General features: G+C 40.3%; 1 protein-coding gene across 5 annotated transcripts in view; it reads left to right on the forward strand.

Annotated features, from left to right (window-relative positions):
• SEMA5B (semaphorin 5B) overlaps positions 1-24,704 on the forward strand; it is a 360,750-nt gene that overhangs the window by 238,075 nt on the left and 97,971 nt on the right. For all 5 annotated transcript variants that reach the window (XM_035128943.3, XM_035128952.3, XM_088662258.1 and 2 more), the window contains one exon: positions 509-554. In XM_035128943.3, the coding sequence (XP_034984834.2) occupies positions 509-554 (46 nt within the window). The remainder of the gene's footprint in view (positions 1-508; positions 555-24,704) is intronic.

Here is a 24,704-nt window from a genome sequence, read left to right on the forward strand (position 1 = left end):
CTGCTGTGCTTAGAGCCTGAAGTAGATCCAGTGCTTAGGTTACATCTCTCTCTCTTTAAAGTGCTTAGGTTACATCTCTCTCTTATTAAAACATACAGACAACCAATCTCTCTCTCTCTCTCTCTCTCTCTCTCTCTCTCTCTCTCTCTCTCTCTCTCTCTCTCTCTCTCTCTGTGTGTGTGTGTGTGTGTGTGTGTGTGTGTGTGTCAGAGAGAGAGAGAGAGAGAGAGAATGAATGAGAATGACAAGTTTCAAATCTCACCAGAAATTCAGCTTTCTTTGTACAGGGTATTGGTGAGTCCTCTTGTTGTTACAAAGTTCATTAAAAGACGAGCAAACAAGGAGACCCCTTATTAGCTTTTCATTGCTTGATGCTGTAGGGTTGGTGCAATGTCTACATAAATGCTGCTTCTGAGCCACAGTAGTGTAATGATTTTTTTAAAAAATCACTTTAAAGGTTTTGCGCAACTTCTAATACTTAAAAAATTTCCTCTGCTTGCTCACACAGGAACTACCTCTTCAGACTCAGTCTCCACAACGTTTCTCTTATTCAGGTATGTTCACGTTTCCCATCAAATGCTTGTTCTGACTACATAATTAACAGGCTACACAAATAGTCTTTTTTTTAAAAAAAACAAATCAATCAATAAATGGTGCTAATTTGTTCTTGTCATAATAGTGGAACTGGGTTGGTCTAGAGGTCAAGACATCAAATAATGCTTTCAAGGTCACATGGGCCCCCAGGTCCTTATGTTGTTGCTTTGCTTTAAGATGCCTTTCCAGTGTGGTGCTCACACCCCTTTTGAATATTCTTCTCACTCAGAATATAATGCTGGGGGGTGGGGATGGTGATTCTGCACTTTGTTTTTTAGCTCAGCTCTTTCACCCTTTGCGTCTTGTTGAGCGAAGGAGGAATGGACAGGTGCCAGGAATGGGCATCGCATTAGAAGCAAAGTGGGTCTTGTGACAGATTGCCAGTGCAAGCTTAACTAAAACAATTGTAAAGAAATCCTTAGCCTTCATTAATGCCGACGTCAGCAGCTATCAGAGAAGCTTTTTACTATTCTCTTCCATCACTATTCCTGAGCTCTTTTTGGCCCTGTATGAGCAGAAAATGCTGAGGAGCTGGATTTTGTTGAATTCCTTAGTAGCAACACGTTAAGATGATAAGAATTTCAGAGGGAAGTGCTGTTTGCAAATAGGTGTCCTCTTCATCCTGATGGCAGCAACCTCACCGAAGGATCCTAAGCATAGCAAGGGATTCAGTCATTATTTAAAAACACATTAGCTGTATCACTGAAATTGTTCTCAAGTTCAGTTGTAGCTTGGGGTTTTAATAACATCAGTACTGCAGGCGGGTAAATATTACAGTTGGATCAGGCTCCTATTTAGTCTTGTTTCACATTGTTATGATCATGAAGTCATATGTGTACATGGCATTCTTCTAAAGGATAAACTTCGTTTATGTTCTTTAAATATGTGGTCAAGGACTTCACTCCCACAATTGATTTTGGGAAGTAGCGGTTTTCAAGGAACAGCACAAAAGCAGTTTCAGAATTTGGGCATAAGTTCTTAAAAGAGAATAGTTCCAGTTTGTCCTCTGTTGCTCAGATTCAGCCTTCTCCAACCTTGGGTGCACATTAACTGTTGTACTGCAACCCCTTCTACCATTGCTGGACATTGCCTGTGGTGGCTCGGGGAGGATAGGGGTTATAATTAATGCAAAGGAGCCAATCCATGACTGGAAACTGGGTAACTGTATATATTCAAACAAAGCTTGGAAGGAAAGAGGAAATGGGGGCCAGGCCCTCTGGAATACCCTTGGCATCTGCATGTTTTTTTAACAGATGGTTTAAAATGTACTTATTCTGGTCTGCATTTGGATAATTTATAATTCTGTGCTATGTTTTTATTGTACATGTAAGTTAACTTGTGAGGTTACATACCATGAAAAATAGGGTAAAAAATACAGGACAGAATGAAACAGCATCAGAATGCATCCCTTCAAAGGATAGCCGACAGAGCCTGTCAGAGCACTAAGTGCTTCAGTTTCCTGTGAAACTTGAGCATTAGATCTATTCCATAGAGTTACCTGGAGAAGTGATGTTCCAGATTACAGCTGTTGGCAGATACTTTCTAGTAATTTGCACTCAATTAATAGGGTGCACTTTGATACTTGCTACCCATTTTTTCTTTTTCTGAAATTCATGCCAATGCTCTGTTTGCATTGCTTCAGGATAATTGTAGAAATTGAAAACTCCCCCCCCCCCCGCTTTCTTTTTGTCTCCAAACAAACACACAAAACGTAACCGGCTGTGCATTCACATAAATTTTTCACAGTATCAAATATTTCTCTTGCACATAATCAACACGTAACTTACAACAAAGTAAACGAAAGTCCCAATAGATCAGTTCATTCATAGAGTCCAAATATTTGCTAGTTTCCGTTCCACGTATGTCTTTGTATATTCATAAAATCCAAATGGGAGCTTACTACGGTTCCACAGAATCTTGACTAGGATTTCTGCAATAATGCCTTGTTTCGCCCTCATGTAACGCTAGGTTTGATGTTGTTTTGCAAGTTCTTGTCTCCTGCATGTTATGTTATTTTTTCTGCGGAAGCACACTTGGGTCCATTAATGCCAGTTAACAGCTTACTGCTACACAGTCTGGATCTGTTTAGAAACAGCGAGTGTACAGTATACGCTGTGTGATAACAAAAGCAAATGTTGCATGTTTAGACCTTTAAACCTCCCCCCTTAAATAAATTCAGACAAGACTTAAATTTAGGCCACAACTTTATTGATTACATCAGGTGAGTGGTTGCATAGGCTCTGGTTCGACCAGCTCCCTGCACAGTTGCAGGTAGCGCTGACCCAGGGCACCAGCATAGGTCACCCTAGGGTGAACATCTGGAATGGCGGAAAGCCGGGGACATGCTATGTCCACCACCCAGATGTCCCCCTGGACTCAGATGGGTACAACCCCTCTCAGGGTTGAGCAAACCATTGAGTCCCTGGATTCCTTTAATGGAATATCCTTCACATAGGGATGGCGAGAGCGTTCCCCCATTCCTATCACCTGAACCAGAGCCTATCTGCAACCTTACTAGTTGTGACTATTTGCTATGCGGCAAGTGAAACCCAAGTGGCACCAGCCAATCAGCCAAGTGGGGAAAATTCCTGCCGTGCCCCTATCCCAACAACAGGCAACACACAACAGCATAGCAAGGTCAAGCACACAAGCCCTAAAAGTAGGGAGAGGTGGGCAGGTGTTCCGATGCACTGACCAAAAGAGGAAGCTCTGAGTCACGTGCATGGGCATACATAGGTCCCTTGATCGGTTTGGCTAGCGTCCCATTGGCCTGATTCAACCCAGCATCAAGAGACCTACCAATAGGGTGTTGTGGCTATCCAGTCGTACCCACCCACAACACAGGGTTCGGTTGCCAGGTCGCACTGCAACACGTGCCCTCTTTGAGGGAGGACACGATTTGTAGAAAAGCTTTTCATGAAGGTGGTAAAACGCAGGCTAGGATACAGGGGGAAATCTAGCTACTCTGTGATTAGCACAGTTTGACACAACTTTTTAGGCTACCTCTGGTGGCTTTTTATTTACTTAATGGCAATTCCTCCCATCAGATCACACAGGCGTGAAATTTGTATTAGTGGGAAGGATTTATACTTATGTTTGATTAGTGATTAGACACAGCTAGTCTTCCTCTCCAGATCACATTTGGCAACGCCAGAGTGCCTTGTATACATGCTCCCATAAAGACTGAGACTGCACTTTCTACTTTCCCTTTCAACCAGAGGAAAACGTTGAGTAACTGTCATTTTCTAACCCAGAAGTATAGAGGCGTCTCCTCTTAGAAATGGGGTGAACAACCCTTTTCAGCCCACGGGCCACTTCGCCTTTTGTGGGCTACATGCCAGTGGTGGGCGGGATCAAAAGCAAAAGTGGGTGGAGCAGTAAATGCAAATTTCACTTTGGCGCAGTAAGCTAGTTTCTACACACACACATCCTCTATCCTCCATCCAGGCAACCTAGATGCATTATTAGGGTTCAGTGACATATATGAGCGTGGCAAAAACACTTCAGAAGGGTGTGAGGCAGGACTGGTGAGGAGTGCTGCCTGGACAGTGCAATGCTGATTGAGGCGTGTCCCAAAGGCCAGATAGAAAGGCTTGGAGGAGGGTCCCTTTGGCTCCCAGGCTTGAGTTTCCCCACCCCTGTCTTACAACTAGAACCATTCCAGTATCAAGGAATCACGAACACAACATTCACTGACAACACCTATGATTTAGCATCCATTTCACATGTCTGTTTAAGATATTTAAATTAACAATTGTAGTGTATTAGAATACTGTAGTGCCAAGAACTAGGGGGAAAGTGTTAAAAGATATCTGACAGAAATGGATCTGTTGGACTATATAGTCCTTCAGTAATAAATAGTCATTTAGCCCAAAGCATCCAATTAAGTCTAATTACATTTAATGTAAATATACCTTAAATTACAGTTTGACCCACAAAGATTGCATTGTTCTGCTAAAACGCTCCCTCTTTGCTTTGTTTTGGCACAATGTGCCTCATTTTCAGGATTCGTTCACTGTTTGCCAAGATCCGATATATTTCCCGGTGTGTGTGTTTTTTTCCTGAAGAACAATAAATTTAAGAAATTTTAAAAATATTTTTACGTACGCAGCTGTCAAAGGAGTATTTTGAGAAACATTTGCTAGCTGCCAGAAATGGAATAAAAACTAGGACTGAGTGATGCAGGGTTGTTTTCCCCCCAGTTGTACTTTTTCTTTTAATCAGAAAATGAACGTTTTCTCCCATTTTGCGTATAGCGGTCATTTATCACACTTACTGTATTCGTCGTCATCCCCCATCCACAAGAGGAAAATATTATCATACCGTTCATATCAAAGAAACAGTTGTTTGACTCATAATGTTAATATTTTCTTTTGAATACCAGTTAGGATTGAGGGTGCTGTCGACATTTCCATGGCTCTAGTTAAAAAATTCATGATCTTTATGTAAATTAACCTTTTACAATCATAAAGTGCAACTAAACAACATCTTGGAAAGCAATTCAGCCTAGCACTATGGCAATCATTCCGTCATTTCAGCTTGCCATGTGTGACAATCCTCTCTCCCCATGAATTGTTCTGCGGGTTCTCCGCAGCATCAATTTTTTTGGCAGGGTGGGAAGAGAGATGGGCACCCCATTATTCTAATGGAAGTTCTTGTGTGGGCTTCTGCTAGGGGGGACTTGTTACTTGAATCCAGCCTTGATATTTCTCTTTCTATAAGGTTGTCAAGTAATATAGTTTTGTTCTTTTAAACCTTGATCTAATTGATGAAATCAAAGGGAAGATAACTTTAATGTTGGCTTCAGTATAGCTGGGCTCTTACTTTCAAATCGCCTTTCTGCATTTGAGACTGAAGAAACGTTTATATCAGCTGTCTGCCTAACACGAATACTAAATGATGATTCCTGCACACATCGTTCACTGTGTTATAAGTGTTTTTAAAAGGGTTAAACCCTAATCCCTGGCATTCACACAGAGGCCAAGAAAAGGGCCTTTTACAGTAGACTTCACAATTAAGAGATTAGGTGGGAAATGTTGCTTTTAAAAACAAAATCCCCATGGCATGTTTTAAGAAGTAAATTATGTCTGAACTGACTGAGCAAAGCACGTATTACTATTGTTTGCAAAACTGGGCCGCCTGGAGCTCAGTTGGTGGTACGGAGTCATGCAGAGTGGTACAAAGTTGTACTTGGAAGCGAGTGTTCTTTGAAGCATAATGTTCATGCTTACCTCTGAATATCCAGGGTGCTCTGGATATTTTAGTTCTTGAGTGCTTTCTGTCTCATGGCATTATTCTTTGTGAATGACTGCCAGAGCATTTAATTAATTAATTAAAACATTTGTAAACCCCCACTCTCCTAAAGTATATCAAGGCAGCTTACAAACATACAAAATATAATAAAACAAATCCATAAATATTCATAAAACCTGACCAAATACATCAATAAAGCATCAGTAGATACCGGTGGTTAAAAAGAGTAATTCACATTGTGAAGGCCTGTCTAAACAGCACAGTTTCCAGAAGATGTCTGAAACAAGGTAGGGGGTGGTTCCTCCCGGTGGAGAGTTCCACAGGGTAGACCTTGATACACTAAAAGGCTTCAGGCCCTTAGTGAAGGCCGGCTGAAGCTCAGGGGCGTGGGGAACCTCCAGAAGTGCCCCATGAGATGATGTCAGTGAATGAGGTGGAGTATAAGGGATTAGATCAGGGTTTCTCAAACCTGGGTCTCCAGCTGTTTTTGGATTACAGTTCTCATCATCCCTAGCTAGCAGGACCAGTGGTCAGGGATGATGGGAACTGTACGGCAGAAACAGCTGGAGACCCAAGTTTAGGATTAAACCCTGGATTAGATGATACTTACCAATATCAGCACTAGGATATTTACAAACCAGAACAATATAACATACTGAGAAACCCGCCATTTTGGAATTGCAGTTCACTCTGTTTGAACGGTCATGTTTTGTTGTAGCCCCTACTTTCTACCCTCCTTTGGAGGGTACCTTGCATATGTACATGACATTCATCAGGTGAGGACTGCAGTGTTTTGGGAAGGCCGTGCAGCTTCAGTTTCCTCCTGGTAGCCCTCAATCCTTCTCTCATGTTACAATGAAGGGTCATCCATACAAATGGAACTGAGTAGCACTAGATTAAGGTCAAGCATAAGAAAGTACTTCTCCATGCAACACATAATTATCTTCCATGAGAGCTGGGGAGAGCCACAGGTTGAGGCTCCTTTTAATAAGGGATTTGACATATCCACAAAGAGAGGTTTGCCATTAGTCATTATAACTGAATAGAAAATCCACTATTCAGAGGCAGTGTTCCTATCAATATCAGTAGCTGGCCACAAACAATCCAGGATTTCAGCTGACTGATCAGTCGTGAGCTGGTGGATCATTTTCATTTGATCCAGCGCGGTTTTGTCCTGTGCTTACAGCAAAAATGGATGCAGAAGCCTAATTCATAAATGCCACTGTGGACTTTCAAGTTCTTGGGCTGCTGCTGTCTTCATTAAGCCAGTAGTGTTATGAGTTTAAATTAGCATTGTATGTGAACTCTTTATTATTATTTATTAGTAGACCTAAAACATCTACTGTATACCATAATTAATAGTTTTGGTAGCATTTCAGATTAATTAATTAAATTCTATAATAATGCTATGAGGCTAGTGCAGATAATCTACTTTGTATACTGATTTTGCTGCTGTACACGTCGTAACGTGCTTAGGTATTCTGATTCCAAGAGATAATTTCTCTAAATTGAATCTGAGGAAGTTGATAAAGGAGGTTTCTGGTGATTTGGTTTGATGGACATTACTTAAATTTAGTGTTTGGGGTAAGGTTAACACACTACAGACAAGTGTGTTGTCATAAATAACTTGGTGTACTTTGCAGCATTTCATTATATGTTCCCTAAGTTTATATAATGGGTTATATAATGAATTATTTAGGAAGTTTATTTGGGTTAACCTCCGCCACACTTTTCTCTTAAGAGAATGCAATTGCTTCATTCAGTCCAGAGGTTCTCTAAGCTCCCTCAGGGACAATTGATTAAGGCAGAGAATAGAGGACACTGCTGTAATGAACTCTCGACTATTGTACAAACCTGCTTAATGTTTGACTGTTATAGTTTGCACTGTTTATGCATGGAATGTGTGTGGGTATCTGTGGATTTGTCCCAAGCATTTTCTGAAACTGAAAAATAAAGTTTAAACATAAATTAAATAAATATAAATATAAAGAGCAGTGCACTGGGCAATCTTGGGCAAGTCACTTTCTCTCTCTCAGCTTTATCTACCTCACAGGGATTTGCAAGGATAAAATGGGTAAGGGGGAGTATATAATGTACTCCTTGCAGGAAATGTGGGATATAAATGTAATAAATAAGTAATAATAAATGAATGCAAATTCAACTGCAATGTTTGGGATTTAGCTTTGGTTGTACTGACTTGTTATTCAGACTGGAGTGCTGCAGGGCTTTGTAATTATTGCTGTTGTTGTTGCATATTAGTTAAAGTGATGACGAAAACATTTCAGTGAGTTCCAGCTGTTTTGTTCCTGCAGTCTGCTGACTGTGTGCGACCCTCCCACCAGCAAACTGGGTAGCTCTAACATGAGGTGGGGAAGGTGTACAGGGCTGGATTTAGGTTTGATGAGGCCCTGAGCCACTGAAGGTAATGGGGCCCTTTATATGTCCAGCTGTCCTTTGTCAACAACAAATTGTTTTTTTTTGTGTGTCGAATATATGCAATATGGTAATTTATGGACCTAATAGGTATCTAAAGCCACTTACACATATGCCATGTAACCAGTCTATGCAGAATATAGGCACCCTATATATAGAAATGACCAAACCAGTGATATTTTAGGGAGCAGGCTAGCTGGCATTACTTACATCATAGGAGCCTACACAACACAAAACACTTGCTGTGTGTAGGTTTTATTTTTATTTTTATCTTATGTTTTGGAAATGTACATCCAGCTTTCTTTCTCTTTAATTTTTTTGGGGGCCCCCAAGAGAGTGGGATCCTAAACTATAACTTGTTTAGCTTATACGTAAATCCGGCACTAAAGGTGTAGGAGATGGAGAATGTCACTTTTGGAGAGGGAACTCAGCTGACAGTATGTGGCAGGAGTGGGTAAAGCTCAGCCAGCAGAACGTTGTTTTCACAATGCACATACTCAAAATAACCCATGTTGTCAAAGGTTTTGTGTTGCCTAAAAAGGTAGTGATTGATGGCAAAAATAATTAGCCTTTTTAATTTACTTATGGGGATACATATCTTATGGGGGAAAATTCTTTTGGCACTTTTCCAGAAGAAAGTGATATTCAAGATAAAATCGATAGTAATTACCTCATATATAGCCTCTCTGCTTTATATGCACTGATGAATGATGTAAATACCAAACATTCACTCCTGTTTTTAACCCCTAGGCAAATCTTTTATTTCACTTTCTTGTCTGCCTGTCCTTATATTCATACCTTCTATTCTGTGTGGCCTAGGCCACAATTTTCTGGATCCATTTGGACTATCATATCTTGGCTGAATATGAATATGGCTGAATATGGCTGAGTGGACCTTTTGACTGCTTATGTAGCTCCTTTGTGTGAGTGAGCAAATAACCAAGAAGTCTGTTAACCATAGGTTTTCCAATTTGGATGAAATAGTTAATTGCTTCAGACAAGCCAGGATATTAAGCAATGGTTTGTGTCTTAATATTGTGACTTTTAATGGAGATTTTAACCTTAACTTCTTGGTTCAGATGAAACAAGAAACTATAAATTAATGGAAGACTTTCTCATTTGTCTGCTGGCTCATGTCAATGGTGGAGTGAATGGACAGAGTGCATAGACAAAAGGCTTGTTCACATCTTGGGATATTAAACCTAGATATGATAACCTGAACATAGCTACTCTTACAGCATCTCACTTTTACTTACTTACTTACTTACTTACTTACTTACTTACTTACACACACACACAGAGACCAGGAGCAACTTGCCTTGTGGTTTATATTAGGGCTTTCTGTGAGTACTCAGTAAGTAAACAGTATGAATTATGGATCCCCCCCCAGCCTGATCTGTGTTCTATATTTGCTGCATTAAATGGATACACTTGCGAGTTTTTAAATGACCTTTACTACTTGTGAATCCACGGTATGTGACATCTTTGAGCATGATACATAACGTTTAAACTGCTACTGTATTTCCATCTTGCTTCCCCCCCCCCAAAAAAAAAGAAAGAAAAGAAAAAGAAAAGGAGAAATGGGAAGTATATTGATATTTGTACATAGTTATCAGGATGGAAAGGCTGAACATCCACCCCAAGCCAAGTACTGGCAAAGGCTGCATTTGAACACCATATGAATGACCTGCAAAAATATATATAATAATTTGGCATGGAATCTGGAATAGTAACTGCGTGCTCTGGTCCATGGGGTCACGAAGAGTCGGACACGACTAAACGACTCAACAACAACAACATTATTTAAAAATCCAGAAAGCTCTTGCCTTCACAGAACAACGTTGGCCCTGCAAAACCTTTCTTTCTTTATCACCATTTACTAGCTTATTTCCCCCCAAATCAGCTACATGTGCAAGAAGGTCTAACTTATAAATCCCATAAATAAACAAACTCATTAACAGCGAGTAACAAGAGCACATTAAAGTTTCAGTCATGCATTATATATAATGTATAAGTGCTTGGCAAGAGATGCATTGATCTTACAAAGGATGTAAATTAACCCTCAAATCATAAGTGGCTTACCAGAGGACCGTAACACTTGCCATTTGTTTAACATCCAAACCCTCTCTTGTTTTATCAGTTGCAGTTCTGACATAATACTGCTGCAGCGCTACACTTCTGGTTACATTTTTTAAGTGCAGCTAAGCTAGGAACTTACCGGTAGCTGGTGCACACGTTTTAGAATAAGCTCTTTCTGGGCCCAGTCCTCTACAGCTGTACTCAAAACCATGGAACTTACTCCCAGGAAACTGAGTTTAGGAGTGCAACCATAGGGCTCACCCAGACTTCCATTTCCCCCGTGATTTCTAGGCACGTGTCCGAAAAGTGGTTCTTTTGTCCTGCCACTTTCTTCAGGAACACCCGCTGTTTACTGCTTAATCGGAACAAAAGTCAATCTGCAGAAAACCTCCTTTTTTCTTTATTTTGGAAGGGCTGTGGGGATCTTGGTTCAATTATTCATGTTGGGTGGTAAAGCCCCCATGTTGAAAACTTTTAGAATAGAGTATTCTCCATTTTATCCACAATTACAGGCCAACCTCTTTATCCAAATCTTGCTTCAGCCCTACTATCTTTGGACATAGACTTCAGCTCCACGCTGCAACACAGAAAACTAGTAAGCTTCTTACTGACCACAGCACAATTAGTGATAGCTCAACAATGGAAGAACCAGACTGAAATACCCCTAAACATATGGGAAAATAATATCTGGGATACAGCAATGTCTGAACGTCTCACCAGACACAGGAGGGCAATTAAAGGCATAACATTCCAAGAAGAGTTTAACTATGTTAATGACCAAAATCAAGACCTTGTTATACCAACCACTCAATATTCTCAGTGGAGAGGGTACGTTAAGTAATATGTTTGAAAGTTGAATGTGTAAGTTTATGTCTAAAATCAATGCATAAAACAAACACCATTGGGTGTACTGCTGGATAAGTGTCTAATGGTTATTGTATTTGTTTAAAAACCAACAAATTTGTAAAAAGAAAGAAGTAAAACCTCTCAGACTTGTGGCTAGAAATCATGGCACAAATGATAGTGTGAGTGAGCCCTTAGCATCTTGTAAGAAGCTAACAGCCATACTTTCATTTATGCTGCCTACTTTCCCCCACTCACAGTTTTAAAGCATTTAATTTTAGCTTCTGTTCAGCCTTTGCAGTTTTCCCTGGACAATGTAATCATGCCTTTTTGTGCTGGTAACCATTTAAACTGACATGTGTTCTACAGCTTCTTTCAGATGAACGGCTAATACAGGAGGGATTATTGCAGTAGCACAGCCCAAAGCTACATGACAAAGTCACTGACATGGGCTGAATGGCTTAGCTGATCTTGTAGCAAAGTTGGAGCTGGTAGACAAATAGGAAGCCCAGTTCATTAATCACTCGTCTGGGACATTGATTTCAACTCCGCAAGCGAGGATACAAACTGCCTTGAATCCTTTTATACCCTGGTGAAGCTTTTGGTTCAAAGAGACTTCCATCCCTCCAAGCTGGAAAGAACATTAAAGGGCCAGGTGTTAAGGGAACAAAAAGGAATTCAGGTTCCAACTTGGATAGCTGTAAATACTGTAAATGTACTTTGAAGTAACTACCTTACTTTGCAAGCATTCATTCAAAACAGTGTGTGGAGGCTATCTCCAGGCTGACCCAGGGAGTGTTGAATATTGCATAAATAATTTGTAACATTTAGCAGTCTGCCCGTTATTCACAGATGGTGTACTGAAGCAGGCAACTCCAAAAGCTGTACTCTTTAATTTGGTACATCAACCAAGGATCCTATAGACTTAACAGTTTTATTATTTCATAGGTTTTTGTGGACTAAAACCCACCTAGATCTGAAGGATGAAACATTATTCTCAGATGTCATGGGTGAAAGTGGGGAGAAAAGAAGTAAATTGTTGGGTTTAATGTTGTGAAAAGGCACAATGCAGCATTTGCTGATAACGCCAAAATCTTAGCATTGCTGAGCTAGCTCAACACATTCTTATTACCGGTATTATTATTATTATTATTATTATTATTATTATTATTATTATTATTATTCTGCTTACATGCCAGAACTGCTTCTAAGTGGTTTACAAGTATAAAATCAATGATAAAATCTATACATAATTAAAATCCATTAGAAAAGATTTTCATCAAAGCATTAGAACATTAATACAGTGGTACCTCGCAAGACCAATGCCTCACGCAATGAAAAACTTGCAAGCGTTTTGCAATGTTTTCGGGGCTGTTTTCGATGTTTTCAGTGATGTTTTCTATGGCCGTGCTTTGCAAGACGAATTTTTTCGGCGGTTATTTTTTGATATTTTTTTTTGCCGCGGAAAACCGCACTTCGCAAGACGAAATTATCACAAGACGAAGCGACTCGTGGAACTAATTACTTTCATCTTGCGAGGCACCACTGTATTTAAAACTTAAATCACAAAACAAACCAGTTAAAAAACCAGAAAAAAGAGAAAACACTTAGACCAGGAAATTCAAGTTCATGGGAATGCTTCATTGGGGCATGAAACCATCTCTTTGCTCATCGCTTAATGAATATCATCAAACATCCTGATAAGTTCTAATTTTGCATTTTCAAACGGAAATATTTTCCTTTGCAGGAGATCTGAAACTTGGGCAGTTCTAATGTTCCCCTGATATGAATGTTCTCCATTCTAATGTCAAGTTTCTGCCCATTGATTCTTCTGCAGAGAGACTGACCTATTTGTCTAATGTACAAGGCAAAAGGGCAGTGCTAAGATGACTGCGTTATATCAAATACGGCTGTTGTGAATGCTCACAGTACTTATCTTGCATATGTTTAAACTGCAATTGAATTGTCTCAGACTATATATTTTTTGCATTTAATTACATTTTGAATATATTGTACTCCAACTGGGAGGAAGTGGAGATCTGAGGGGTTTTACAGACAGGCTATATTTTAATCTACATGGCCAAAGAAAACTGTATGCCACACTTACCCTGTTCTTGCACTGCTAGCACTGTGTACTCATCCTCCCGACCCCTGTGCTGCACCATACACACCTCTAGCCAGTCACGCATATAGGTACAGTTCCTGCTACCCATTGAAACTCCCTGATAGCACCCACAAGGCAAGGAAGAGGGTGGAGAATCATGGTCCCATTAAAACTAGCAGGGTCGTGCTTTTCCTGACAGTATGCAAGAACTGCTCACCATTTATTAAAATGTCAAGAGGGAGAATCACAAGAGATCAGTTTTCAAATACTGAGGTTACTTCAAGGTTCACTGCGCTTCTGAAAGACAGAGATGGTTGCCCCCTCCCCAACTGCATTGATATTTTATGTTGTGTCCCGGAGTTTGTTTCCGAAGAAGAAGAAGAAGAAGAAGAGTTTGGATTTGATATCCCGCTTTATCACTACCCGAAGGAGTCTCAAAGCGGCTCACAATCTCCATTCCCTTCCTCCCCCACAACAAACACCCTGTGAGGTGGGTGGGACTGAGAGACTTCAAAGAAGTGTGACTAGCCCAAGGTCACCCAGCAGCTGCATGTGGAGGAGCGGAGACGTGAACCCGGGTCCCCAGATTACGAGTCTACCGCTCTTAACCACTACACCACACTGGCTCTCCAAAAGGCACTTCCAATATTTCCTTTTCCCAAAAGGTTCATTGTAACAACCAGGTATAATTGAGGGTCAGGACTCATTCTATATATAATAGCCTGGTGGTTTTCTGGAGGTTGTAGATATTTATATAGAATATATTGCTGGGTGGGGAATTGGGAGGCTGTTCACAATAATTGTTTTTATTTTTTTAAAGCAATGCTTGTACACAGTATGTGTACAGTGGGTGGTGGGTGGGTTGGGGAATGCTAGAGGTGTTCTGGGAGCAGGGTGGGGAGATTAGAACACCATGGGAAGGATGGTAAAGAAATTCTTTCTAGGTATATCAACACAAAAGAAATGAAAAGGTCTGGTATTATATGTGAAATTATATGTTGGCATAGATACATAATTATAAGGAAAACCTGGTGCTCGGTGTAATCATACTGTGCTAAGCACTAGTGGTCAACATTTTTACTTGGCTGGAATAGTTCAATCACTGCCTCTTGTGTTGATGGATTGGGTGGTGTACGCACATTCAATTTCTTAAGAAACCTTGTTTATTAAGTCAGGCTGCTATTGGCAGCAAAAAGACAAATGAAATAACACAAATGCTGTGTGTGTGTGTGGGGGGGAGAGCTCTGGAACTTTGTGTGAGTTGCCCGTCCCTTGCGGGAAATATATGTCTTGATTGCAGAGTATTGTGAAATGATGGGCACATTTTTATCCTGTTTAGAATTTAAAAAATGCATTATAGCATCGACACATTCACACAGAAATAAGTGCAATCCATTAAAAAATATATACACACCCATCTACCCCATAACAGCAGCAAAAAGCTTAGGGAGAAAACTATCATGGTTTCTCCTTCCCACTCCATTTTATTATCACAAACCTGTGAGGTAGGTTAGGCAGAGAGAGAGAGAGAGAGAGAGAGAGAGAGAGATTGGCCCAAGGTCACCCAGTGAGCATCATGGCTGTGTAGATGGCAGAACCTGTGTGTCCCCAGCCCTAGACTGACAGTTTGCACTGCCATATTTCAGTTTACTCCACTCTGAATTGACAGTGTAGACAACACTAACACTGACATTTTACTGCTGGAATAAGTCTTTGCGGTTCTGGAAAGCCGAAGTATCATGTGTAATCCACGTCATTGGATTCAGGGGAACTTTGCGAACCCAAAGAATCAGGCAATAAGGAAATACTTGCAATGTGTTGATGAAACTAGAATTTGCAAATATATGGTTGTGTTTGCAGAGGATCAAACAGAGAGAACGCCAGTCAAATGCCTCTGTTGAATGCAGCTATGCTTGATGGGTGAGAGGTAACTAATTCATGAGGTGCCAGATTGGTTTGAACTAATAGTTGGCAGAATGGTAAAGAGATTATAATATATTTGGACACTTGCATTGAGGCCAGTTGGAACAGCTAAGAACTTTTTGCGAACGTATTGAAATTCTGTTAGCCTAATGAAAATTTGCTCTGTGGAAACCATTGAGGAAGCTCCTCAGGGATATCCTGTAGGTCTAATGATCAGAAGTATGATGCCCGTTTACGTAAATGGGAAGAGACATATCAGACTTGTAAGGATGGGCTACCTTCTATAACTGTGCTCTCCTTTTTTCTGTAAAAACAAACTTCAATTATGTGATTTTCCCTATTATAAAAAGTGTTTTATGATTCTTTATGTATTTATTTATGAAAGTTTATATGCTGTCTTCCATACCAATCCCAAGGCAGTTAGAAGACAATCCAATAAACACAATTTAAATCCAATAAAAACACTTTACAATAAATACAAATTACAATGATAACAAGATTCAGTCACTAGATCAGTTATCAAAGCCTCAAGCAGTGAATCACATTTCTCAAGGGAAGACATGCTCACACCACATTGTGACTAAGAACCTAAGGACTGGGATCGGAATTGCTGGATCAGACCAAAATTCTATTCTGTCCAGGTGTTTTTGTTTGTTTGTTTGTTTGTTTGTTTGTTTGCTTCCAATGAGGACCATTTTGATGGAATATCATATTACTGTGGTTTTATGTTCGTGAAATGCAATACAATTTTTTTTTTAAAAAAGTTCAAAATATAGGGCCTAGATGAGTTCTAATTGGCTACTGCGAGAAGTGTTGTGATATGAAGCACAACATCAAAGAATCATTGAGACTCTTATGAAGGAAAGGCTTTTTAGGGGGGAAGGTAAACACCCTGTATTTCTTGAATACAGTTCAGAAAGTCAAAGAGCCTGACAGAATTGCGGCCAAATGGTTGCTCTGGATGCTGCTAGCTGGATAATTAAGGATCTCATAGCACAGAGGAGTTTGGGGAGATGCATCTCGCCACTCAATGTGGGTGCAAAGTATCTGTCCCAAAGATGCTGCCTTTTGGCCAGGCTCTAATAGTCCTTTCCCATTGGCAATTGGGAACAGGTGCTTAAAACCCCACCTTTCTCACTGCTTTGTTATCTTATCTACAAGCTTGTCAGCACATGGTCAGAAAGATGTCAGCTCTACTGTACTGGTGGTCTTATACATGATGGTGCTGATGTTTTTCTGGGTGGAAGCCATGCAGGCTTGTTGCATCTGGCTGGGTGCTGTTTCTGGTACGAGAGAGATTTGATATTTGGCTTTTTGAAAAATGTCAATATCTTTGTTTCTCAATAGCAAGTGGTTTTGCATAGGATATTCAGGCAACTGCCAAATACCCATTTCCAAAATGAAGCTAATGTCACCTTGCCTTTAGCTTCTTTCCTGGTAGCAGAGTGTTCTTTTATAAGCTAAACATTAATTCCTCACTCCCACCATATTACATCAAGAGCGTATCAGACTGGAATACTTGGAGGAAGGAAAAGGTGCAATATTGGAGTAATGTAAAGGCAATTTATATAAGTTTATACTCTGCATTTGTTTATTTCTCCAGCCTTTGGCCTTCCATGATGCTTTAGTGTAGTTCTTTTGAAGGGGAGACAGGTGGCTGTGGGAAATGAAGGGCAGAGCTCAGAAGGGAGGAAATTGGAAGAGAAATGGCAGCATGGCAAAAGAGCAGAGGGAGAGTAGACCAAAGGAGTTGGCAAAGAAATTCTTCTTAAAAAAAAAAGTAACCTTGGTGTTAGAGCTTTATTTGCAGAAGCAGCAAGTGAAATCTTCACTGACAAGGAGGGTAGCACAGATGGCTGGAGCATCAGGTGCTAATGCCTAACAGTGAAGAGGAAGAGAGTGAAACAAGACAAGCTGTAGGGATAGAGAAAGAAGTCAGTATGAAGGCATCTCTTCCCAGGGTTTCTGTGTGTGCATGTGAGAATAATGTTAATGGAAGCTTTGGGAGGAATTTGGGGTGTTTGCAAAAGACAAGTTGTCCTTTTATCCAGATAACTGGTGAATGGATATCTTGTAAAGGGAGATTTACCCTTAAAATTGAAGCATCTCATTTTATTTTACTTTTTACTAAAGTATCATATAGGTGTTGCTTTGTCATGATTTATAAGCTTCCAAAGTAACCCATTCTCTCCCTCCCTCCCTTTCTGCCTCCTCTGCCTTCTAATTTCTAACCATTTTTATGGATTAAATAAATATTGGAGGCTGTGTTTTATTGTGCCCCCCCCACCCTGAAGTTTTCCAAGCAAGCTACTCCTAGGGTCATGCTTTACTAGAGATATGTGCAATTTGTTGGAAAGGAAGATGTAAGGAAGGGAAGATACTCTGTCACTCCAGGTCTCCATGGTGCAATAGCTGTCATATTACTCCACCTCCTGCCCTACCTCTTAATGTGCATAACTCCGTGGAGGAGGATGTAGCTGGCAGCCAGTATTCAGCATTTCCTACATCAAACAAGTGTCTAAATCAGGGGTAGTCAACCTTTTTATACCTACCGCCCACTAATGCATCTTTCTCGATGGTAAAATTTCCTTACCACCCACCAGTGCTCGATGGAAGGAGGATTCAGCTTGTGCCGTAGAACTCTCTATTGCCCACCTAGAATCCTGATACTCCCACTAGTGGCCGGTAGGGACCGGGTTGACAACCCCTGGCCTAAGTAATGTGTCCTGGTAAGCATTTGGGATAAGGTTATTTTGTGTGTGTGCATTTGCTGCGGATTGAAGGAAAAGTGGAGGTCATGACTTAACCAGTCACCCATAGGACTGTTCCTAAATGCATATAATATATTTTATAACTCCCGCCACTGCATTTGGCTCAGCATCTTGCAGGAAACACATGGAAACATCTATCCATCCAATTCCTTAATGGAAAACTGAAGAGAACAGTCTAGTTCTGAACCTGGCTGCAGACGAGGAGCAGCTTGTGTGGAAACACATATTTAATGTAAGCAAGAATGATAGCAGATGGGTGGCTTTGTAATTAAAGAATTCAGGAATTGAAGCTAGGTCTTCGTTTTCCAGATTAAGTCAGAAACACATCTTGTTTTCTTATAGCTTCTCTCCCCCCCTTTCTTCTTAATATTGGTCAAAATCAATTCATCTAGCAAAATGAAGCCCAACAGGAGTTGTCTATTCTGACTGGCACAAACATGGAGCTGAATTAATTGTGAACTGCTATTGAACTCGGTAGAAACAGATGTAATGCAAGATTTGTATCAGTGGCAGCAATGCAAATGAATGCAGATAGTCTGATACAGTATAAGTGGTTTATGCTACTAGGTTTATTTGCTACTAGGTAGCTCCATCTGAGTGTAAACCTGATCTCAGAAAATCCCTTTGCTCCTTGTACAAGTATTCAAAGATGAGGAATACTACCAAATGGGACATGATATCTTGCTTATTACCAACTAAGCCTTTCCTTGACTTCCCCTTCACTTTATTGATGTTCCTTTCTGCCATTTTCTCCGTTTCCATTATTTACCAGAAACTTCCCTTAAGAGTTTCCCTTTGATTCATGTCAATTTCTTATCTGTACAAAGTAATTCACAATCTATCACTTAGCTAAAGAGCCTCTGGGTTCTCTTTAGCCTCCAGATTCTCACCCAGAGTCCAAACAAATTCTCAGCCCACCCACAAAAGTCTCACGAGAAGAATTATTGGAAACAACAGATATCACCTTAGTCTTTCACTCTAGACTTTCTTTTTATGGGCAGATCCAAGGTGGATGGTACTTCCTTAGGCTACCCATAACTGTGTCCCATGCAGCTGCACTCTCTACATACAGCTGTAGCCTTCAAGAATTCAGTCTAGTACCAGTAAGCTCCATTTTTTCAGTAGGCTAGTCCATTACATTTGAATCAAGGTCTCTGTCTCTACCCTTAAAGCTATATAAAGGCTATCTTTAATGACAACTTGTTTAAAACACTAGATAAGGTGAAGTGACCCAAAATACTATTGACATTATGACAAAAAGAGGCTATAAAAATCTTCTGACAAAGGCTGAGACAGCCACATCATTTATCTATCAGTGATGGATAAGTCTGAAGTTGGATCCAAAGCTTGGTGACTGACAGTGACCATATGATTCATGAATTACTACATAAAATCAAGATTTTGAAACATATTTTCCCATGAAAAATACTAATTTAATAAATTGTAGTTAAGGTATGCACATTGTAATATTTGAGGACAGCTTGTACCACCTTTGCCTCTGTGGACTCTCAGTCACTTTGAGTATGGTTTTTAGTTGTAAAACTTGGGCTTTAAAATGGTTGTATTTTTCTTAAAGGTGGGTGTTGGGAGGCACAGAACCAGGGCCAAATGTGGACCTTCAGGCAGCTCTATCTGGACCCCGGCCATGCCCCGCTCCCCAAGTTGCACCTGCACTGGTCCCACTCCAGACCATTATTGAGTGCTGCTGTCTGACTGGAAAGATTCCTTGAAATGTGATAGTGATCTATTCTTTGCCTGGATGGAGGATGGAAAGGTGTGTGTGTGTGTGTAGATTTATGTGTGGCCTACTGTACAAAGATAAGAATCACATTCACTACTATACCCACTTTTGGCTCAGGCCCCATCCACTACTGGTATGCCCCCACCCTCCAGAAGGTTCCCCATGAGCAAATGCAGCCTCCCCATGGGGCAATGCAGTCGTTGGGTCAAAAATGCCTCCCCCCCCATCCCCACTTAAAGGTCCTCTTGTATAGGAGGGTTAGAAGTTCAAAGGTTGAATGTTTAAGGGGATGTTTTGTTAGGAAGTTCTGCACTAAAGGGCCAAAGTTTCAGCCTAGGAAACTGGCAGTGGTGGTGGGGGGAATGAAAGTATAGCTTGCAGTATACTTTCCTGATTGGCTGGAAGAGTAAGGGGGGGAAATGAAAATGTATTCGATATAAATTAAGCTAGAAAATTGGGAAAGTCTGATAGTTGAGAGTCAGATACTTGAAGAGATGAAGATAGAAGGAACTAGAAGAAGGGACCATGAAGGGTTCAGAAGCTGAACTGAGGGATGCAAATTGATAAGAATTGACTCGGTTAGAACAATTGTGTTGACCTTGCGTAGGTGGAAGCATTTATCTGCTTGTTTACTCAAACTGTACAATGGATTGATCTTGTAAAATCGTTTTCTCAGACTGTTTATCTTATTGCCTTACTAAAACTTTATGTAAAAGCGTAATTTGTCTTGGAAAAAGTTGGTCTGAGGCCTTGTTATTTACTCCACACCTAAATGCTTTAGCTAGTATAGGGGAAAGTGTTGGGCCAGCTAATGTACAGGAAGTTAAAGGGGCTGTTTAGTGAGTGTAGCCTGGGGAAAATGAAATATATTCATTTGGTGGCAGTGGTGAAGTTAAGAAGAAGGAAGGGTTGGCTTGTCTGGTTTGCTTGCCTGCCTTCCCACTCACAGTGAGGGCTATGGCAGAGGCCCTCACAGCCCTCCAGTGCCTGCTGCCACAAGCAGCGAAAAGACAGCAGTGGCCAGGGCGAGGAATCCAGTGAAGAGTTACAGCATCACAATTGTCTGGTTTGTTTTGTTTTAAATATATTGCTAGCTGCCTTGAGAACTTTGGCTAATAGGCTAGCAATAAATATATTTCGAATAAATATTTGCATTCAAGTGTCACATATATTGTGTTATTCATTTCATTGCTTCATGCCTTAGTACTGAGCTAACAGAGCAATTGAAAATGGGTGGGGTGGGGGAGAGAGGGAAGAGGGTTTATCCCATATGGAAGATCCAAGAAATACCTGGGCACCAGCGGAGTGGAAGGTAGGGTGGAATTTCCCCACTCCATTTTCACCTCCTTTTTGGGGCTGATGTTTTCTTTTCTGGGGAAAAAAAATCAGGATGGATGGGAGGGGATTTGTCACTGTATGGTGATCCACCCCCCCCCCCAGAACACCCCCTTTTCACAGGTACCACCACAAGAGCACTGGTGTTGTAGTGGCACGGGTGCTCAATTTTGCATTTTCTTGCATTCCATCATTTAAAGTACTCTGACTAGCTCTGTATGTAACTTGCCATTTAATTTTTCTATGTTCTTGGATGTATTTCATCAGCCTTCTCCTGGCACATCAGTACTACTTTATTAAGATCACTCTGTCTCTTTGGTCTTATCTGTTGTACTTGAGACTCTGTACATAAAAGGACTGTCATAGTTCCTGTTCATGAGGTTTTCAATTTACCATGCAGTTGGCATTAAATAAGCAAACATTAAGTGATAGTGGTGCTAATAGTGTCGTCACATTTTATAAAATGATTTCTGCTGACATAAAAGGCTGGTTAAAGCATATCTTTCAAGCTAAGATTCTTGAGGCGACCTAAGAGGAACTTTCAGTGGGTCGAAAGGGTTGGGAAATGAGGTTGTCAAAAGCTTTATTACACAATTGTGATGTAAAGGTTCACTAGATCTGCATGAGCCCATAAAGAAGTACAGCAGTGTCAAGCTGTCTTCTTGGAGGGACATAAAGAAAGATACTAAAACTGGGAGAGGAAAGATGGCAGCCAAAGAAGAACAGTTAATGAAGGGAGGTTAATGTTTTTCATGAAGGAAATGTAGGTAGGTGACTTTTGAAGGAAAGGGAGGAAGTTTGAGTGCCATGCTAGTACATTGTGGAGAAAGTACATTGTGGGGAAGTGTGTCAGTGCGTGTTAGTTAGATCATTATTAGGAGCAAGATTCATCAGGCCGTTTTCCCAGCAGCATTAATTTTCCTCTGGAGTACCAGGGTTTCTTAGTCTTTGTCTGTTTCCTTCTCAACATACCCCAGGCATATTCAGAGGCCTAGTAAAACATAGCTTGCCCTTCCTTTCTGCTTAATTGCCCCCTTGACTATAATTAAAGTTGAATTGACTAATGGAGCAGTCACCAGCAACATGTTCCCATAATTTTCTCTGTTGTCAACGGTTTCTATTATCAACAGATCTCGCTGAGCTACTTGCTAAGGTTAGACGAATTTTAGAACAGTGTTGCTCTCACACAGCCATGGGAATGCCATTCTTTGATATGAATTTAGGTGTTTGTGTGTATACTTATATATTCTACAGAGTCCACTAACTTCCATCAGTACAGTTCCCAGAGAGGCCAGAGTATTTACCTTCTGAGTTGTATTGGTTGCTGAAAGTAAAAACAATAACATAAAATCTTGTTTCATTTTGTCCTGTCAAGTGTTGTCAAGCTAAACTTGGCTGGTAATGGAAAATGTATCTGGGTGTTTCTGAAATGGGAAGAGAAGCCATCTTACGTCTGGAGGTTGTTAGAGTGGGTTTTGTGTTTTCTTTTAGCTTGTCAAAAATCGAGGTTAGATAACATTGCATCTTGCTGGCAACAGATATGACTATGTGAAAAACGTTAGTATGTAATCTTCATTTTGCTTTAGTTGTATGTATGGGGTGGGATAGGGTGAGGTGAAACATTTGTTTTCCTCAATATGACATGAGATGGATTTTTGTCCTGTTTTTAAGTTTAGGGAAATTTTCTTTCCAGAATGAAAAGATTGGGTGTGTTCAAACAAAACACTAAGCTATGGTATAACATCATGAGACTTGGCCTAGGTTCTGCTTTCATTAAAAAAGAAAGAAAGGGGGGAAAGAATGAGAATGTGTTTTATAAAACACAGGTCCAAACCCTAAACTGTTATTAGATGCGGCCAATGGCCCAGTTTGTGCTAATGGCAGATATTAATATTTCAGGGGAGAATGCCTCGTTATGTTCACAGGGCAGTTTAGGTGGCTATTCAAAATGTCTTCTCTGTATCGTTCCAAATTTAGTATGTGCTGCCGAAGCGAGCACTATTCAAAATGAATTAGTTTAAGCGTGCCTGTTCACTGTAATTATGTTGTGCTTTCAGTGTAAATTCTTACAGAATAGCGATGTCCTGTAAGTCGATGGGACTGCATTATTTGGGTTATTCAAACTCCTTGTTTATGAAATGTCATTTTGACATACTGTACACAGAGTATTAACAAAGTTATCTTGGCATAAACTCTCATTTTGCTTAACTTTACATAAAATCTCATTTTGCATAATGTGCACCCAAAGCTCAATATAAAAGAAGAAAATAAACAGAAAACATCAAACCAGAAAATAATACCTCTATTTAATATTCCCCTTTTTGCTAATAGTATCTTGTTTAATGGAAAGAATAAACTCTCATAAAAATTAAGATTTACAGCCAAACAAAATGGAAGCTAAGTAATATGACTACTGTAATGTAACACTCCCAGTGTGAACATTTGCCCTGCAAAGTCTGTTCCTAATCTCTTTGTCTCACTTGTACAGTCACACATGCCTGCACCCACATCCCACCCACCTTCAGACAACCTTATCTACTCCCCATTCCTTCAGCTTGTGTCTCTCTTATTGCCATTCCCATCTTGCCTGCTTCTTATAACATTCATCAATTACCAGTACCTATAAACTCCACAAATTATAAATGGAGACAAACATGCGCAAAGGAGGCTTATAAGAAACATTCATTTATTTATCCCGAGTTTAAAATGGCAGGATGCTAGGTTCAATTCCAGAATGTTTTTCTGCTGTGAATCAGCAGATAATTCTCCCCAGCGCACTTTGAGATTATTCTTCAGTTCAGCATTGTATTATTAGTTCGAATGAAAAGGTGGTTACTTAACCAATTATTGGCTTAGGTACAGCTTCCCTGATTCTAGAATGATGCTCAATCATAGTAAGAACAAGCTTGTACCCTGTATGTTGGGTTTCTCTGCAGTTCTCTATTATTTTCAAGGTAAATATGTAAATAAGAGCAGGAGGTGACTATCTCTGTTGTGTTATGATGGCTGGATTCAAATCTTTGCTTAGCCATGAACTTCATTGGATGTCATTCATTCTGGCACTTTTTCTCAGCCTAAGCCAGGCTTCCTCAACCTTGGCCCTCCAGATGTTTTGTGACTAAAATTCCCATCATCCTTGACCACTGGTCCTGCTAGCTAGGGATCATGGGAGTTGTAGGCCAAAAAACATCTGGAGGGCTGAAGTTGAGGAAGCCTGGCCTAAGCTACCACATGGATATTTGTTTGTTTTTGTTGCAGATGGGATGATCCCCTTATATACCATCCTGGGCTCTCTAGGAGGGAAATAGGATACAAATTCAATAAGTGAAGTAGTTGGGGTCATAATGACATTGGAAATAAGTTGCCCTGTAAAATTGGAACTGGAAAGGTAACAGAGGAGAGAAAAGCCTAATGAGAGCTTCAGGCTGTAATGTTAAGGAGAGTAGAGTAAGGTGTAAGTGATCTCCTAAAGAATAGTGACTGATGTGGTGACTCTCTGTAATGATCTCAGCCACCCACTGAACTTTTCATGCTTCTTCATGTCATGTTCTGTCCACTGTGTTGAGTAAAATATGTGTTTGTTTTCTATGAACTGGTTCAAATTGTTGGAGAGTGTTAGCCAGCCACA

Source organism: Zootoca vivipara, chromosome 1 (genome assembly GCF_965207765.1).
Source record: "Zootoca vivipara chromosome 1, rZooViv2.hap1.1, whole genome shotgun sequence".
Classification (NCBI taxonomy): domain Eukaryota; kingdom Metazoa; phylum Chordata; class Lepidosauria; order Squamata; family Lacertidae; genus Zootoca; species Zootoca vivipara.